Source organism: Sinocyclocheilus rhinocerous, unplaced genomic scaffold, assembly GCF_001515625.1.
Source record: "Sinocyclocheilus rhinocerous isolate Xijiao unplaced genomic scaffold, SAMN03320098_v1.1 scaffold359, whole genome shotgun sequence".
In the NCBI taxonomy this organism is placed as follows: Eukaryota; Metazoa; Chordata; class Actinopteri; order Cypriniformes; family Cyprinidae; genus Sinocyclocheilus; species Sinocyclocheilus rhinocerous.
The window spans coordinates 799,149-803,404 of record NW_015652307.1 but is presented as its reverse complement, the minus strand read 5'-3'; the positions used below and the strand labels follow the sequence as shown (position 1 = coordinate 803,404).

Sequence of the window (4,256 nt, the reverse complement as noted above, 5' to 3'; positions counted from 1 at the left end):
GTGTGTGTCTGTGTCTGTCTGTCTGTCTGTGTCTGTCTGTCTGTCTGTCTGTCTGTCTGTCTGTGTCTGTGTCTGTGTGTGTGTGTGTGTATATAGGGGTGTGGAGTTACCTGCAGAGGGATGTCCTCAGGAGATACAGTCAAGAGAATAATGTCATAAATGTGATCATGGGACCCATATTTGACCACGACCACGATGGACTGAGAGACACAGAAGAGAAGATCAAAGAGTGAGAAACTCACAACCCTGACCCTCATGTTATGTTTATTAACATGTTTAAATTATTATGTAAAATTAATTGTTATTAATATAAAATTCTTATTTTATCTTGTTAAATATTATTTATTTTAAATATAAATCTAATTTTTATAGTTAGTTACATACATGCATTATATATAAATATGTATATTTTTAAATATGTAACTATTTCTGTTATTAATGTTATTTAATTTATTTGTAATAAATAGTAAATGATTATTTTATTATATATTTAATGAATTATAATTAATTAAATATAATTGAATAATATTTTATATTATTCTTGAGTAATTTTAAATGATTACATGTTGTGTGTTTCTGAAGTGTGTATGTGATCTGCGCTTCTGCGGTGTGTTGCAGGCACACACTGGGCTCCGTCTTCATCCCCACTCACTTCTACAGCATCATCAGCAGCTGCGAGAAACTCAACGAGACGCTGGACGAGTGTGACGGAGATCTGAGAGTCACCTGCTTCATCCTGCCACACAGAGCAGACAACAGAGAGAGCTGCAACGTCAGTAACACACACACACACCCTCTCTCTCTCAGACACGCACATATACACACTCACATACTCACACACACACACACACACTCCCTCTCTCTCTCAGACACACACATATACACACTCACACACACACATACTTACACACACACACACACTCTCTCTCAGACACATACATATACACACTCACACACTCACATACTCACACACACACACACCCTCTCTCAGACACACACATATACACACTCACATACTCACACACACACACACTCTCTCAGACACACATATACACACTCACATACTCACACACACACACACTCTCTCAGACACACATATACACACTCACATACTCACACACACACACAAACACACTCTCTCTCTCTCACACACACACACTCCATTCCTGCTCACTTGAACACTCACACACTCTTCAAATGGGGTTAGTCACATCTTTGGCCCCATTAGCAGCTCCTGCATCGTCCTGCCACTGAACTTCACTTCATTAGGTTTGTTAGGTTAATGCCTGATGCACTAAAGTTAAAGTTTGCTTAGTTTTATCCAGCCTTTTCTGTTTGTTAGTTTGGACCTTGGCTAGAACATTAAATAAATATAAATATAAAGCTTTAACAACATAAACAAAAGTATTATAACAAGAAAGGCTCCAATACAGAGCGGCACAAAGCGCTTATGCGCATCCCGTGTGCAGAATGATGCGCTTGAAAGCAACACGGAGTCACAGCGCGCAGCATAGAAAAGTTCAAAGCACAAAGGGAAGAGACATTGATGCGTAGTGTATTATATCTGTGCAATAGTTTGAGCCTTTTCTTTTAACAGTTTTAAATTTCAGTTACTGTGCGCGTGAAGAACAATTCATAGTGCTCTGTACGCCAGTGTAGTGATCTCTAACAGACACCCGGGAGAAAGTTACATGATTTAGAATTAGCTATAAGATCCAGCAAGATAAAGTCCTTTTATGCAAAACCGCTGATGTTTATCTACAGATCAAGTATAATAATATGAACATTGTATCATCCTGGAGAGAGTTTAGTCGTCTTGACTGTCGTAACTGAACGCGACGTACTGTTTGAATGCTGAATGGAGGATGACTGACAGCCGCAGCGGAGAGAAGAGTATACGTCAACTTGAATTTAACGACTTAAATATTCATACCTCACATTAAACTATGGAACGGTCTCAGAACACTTGCAATATAGTGCACGGAAACTTTATGGTGCTTTATAATGTTTTTGTGCCTTTCGTGGGGCTTAACAATAACAGAATAGTATACGCACTATAACACACACTCACATACTCACACACACACACACCCTCTCTCTCAGACACACATATACACACTCACATACTCACACACACACACCCTCTCTCTCTCAGACACACACATATACACACTCACATACTCACACACACACACACTCTCTCTCTCAGACACACATATACACACTCACATACTCACACACACACACGCTCTCTCTCAGACACACACATATACACACTCACACACACACATACTCACACACACACACACACACTCTCTCAGACACATACATATACACACTCACACACTCACATACTCACACACACACACACCCTCTCTCAGACACACACATATACACACTCACATACTCACACACACATACACACACACTCTCTCTCTCAGACAAACACATATACACACACAGACACACACAACAGCGAGATCTGCAACGTCAGTAACACACACACACACACTCACACATATACACACATACACACACAAACACACACACACAGACACACACAACAGCGAGAGCTGCAATGTCAGTAACACACACTCACACATATACACACACACACATACACAGACACACACAACAGCGAGAGCTGCAATGTCAGTAACACACACTCACACATATACACACACACACATACACAGACACACACAACAGCGAGAGCTGCAATGTCAGTAACACACACTCACACATATACACACTCACATATATACACACACACACATACACAGACACACACAACAGCGAGAGCTGCAATGTCAGTAACACACACTCACACATATACACACTCACATATACAAACACTCACTCACTCACACACAGACACACACACTCACATATACACACACACTCACTCGCACACACACACACACACAGCGAGAGCTGCAACATCAGTAACACATACACACTCACATATAAACTCACACACACTCACATATACAAACACTCACTCACTCACACACAGACACACACACTCACATTTACACATTCACACTCGCTCACACACGCGCACACTCAGACACACACACAGACACACACACTCACGCACACACACATGTGTGAAGTGTTTGTAAGATGTTCTCCTGTGCATATACATATGAATAATGTGCATAATTATTATTAGTGAATAATATGATGTGTGTAGTTTATTTATATCATGTAGGTCTGAGGTTTGACCAGGAGATGGAGACATTTAGAATCTAAATAAAACCAGACTACAACACACACACTTTTCACACACAGCGCTTTTCAAGAAGCAAGTCGTTGCAAAGCAGCTTTACAGAAAATTTAAGATTCTACATTATATTTAGTAATAGCTTATCAGTGATGACTATCTCAAGTTGATGTCCATTATAGCAAAATTTGGTAGTTTTGTATGTTGTCTGAGGGGTTTGCATCATCTCTATGCGATAAATTATTTGAATGCTTGGCCAAAGAGATGTGTCTTTAATCTAGATTTAAACAGAGAGAGTGTGTCTGAACCCCGAACGTTATCAGGAAGGCTATTCCAGAGTTTGGGAGCCAAATGCGAAAAAGCTCTACCTCCTTTAGTGGACTTTCCTATTCGAGGTAATCCCAAAAGTCCAGAGTTTTGCTACCTCAGGGAACGTGATGGATTGTAGTATAGTAATATTTTGTAACTGATACGGAACTTAACAGGTAGCCAGTGTAGAGACTGTAAAATTGGGGTAATATGATCATATTTTCTTGACCTGGTAAGGACTCTAGCCGCTGCATTTTGGACTACCTGTAGCTTGTTTATTGAAGATGCAGGACAACAACCTAGCAGTGCATTACAATAGTCCAGTCTAGAGGTCATGAATGCATGAACTAGCTTTTCTGCATCAGAAACAGGTAACATATTTCGTAACTTGGCAATGTTTCTAAGATGGAAGAATGCTGTTTTTGTAACATGAGAAATATGATTTTCAAAAGACAAGTTGCTATCTAATACAATACCCAGATTTTTGACCGTTGAGGAAGTAACAATACTTCCGCCTAGTTGCTGCTTTTTGGTCCAATAAGTAATATCTCTGTCTTATCCGAATTTAATAGGAGAAAATTATTGGTCATCCAATCTTTTAAATTTTTAACACATTCTGTTAGCTTAGATAATTTAGAAGTTTCATCTGGTCTTGTTGAGATATACAGGTGCATCGCAATAAATTAGAATGTCGTAGAAAAGTTCATTTATTTCAGTAATT

General features: G+C 39.4%; 1 protein-coding gene across 1 annotated transcript in view; it reads left to right on the top strand.

The window, feature by feature from the left end:
- Positions 1 to 4,256, top strand: part of LOC107714761 (ectonucleotide pyrophosphatase/phosphodiesterase family member 2-like) — a 43,410-nt gene that overhangs the window by 32,159 nt on the left and 6,995 nt on the right. The window contains exons 23-24 of the mRNA XM_016520726.1: positions 97 to 229; positions 619 to 772. Coding sequence (XP_016376212.1) covers positions 97 to 229; positions 619 to 772 — 287 coding nt within the window. The remainder of the gene's footprint in view (positions 1 to 96; positions 230 to 618; positions 773 to 4,256) is intronic.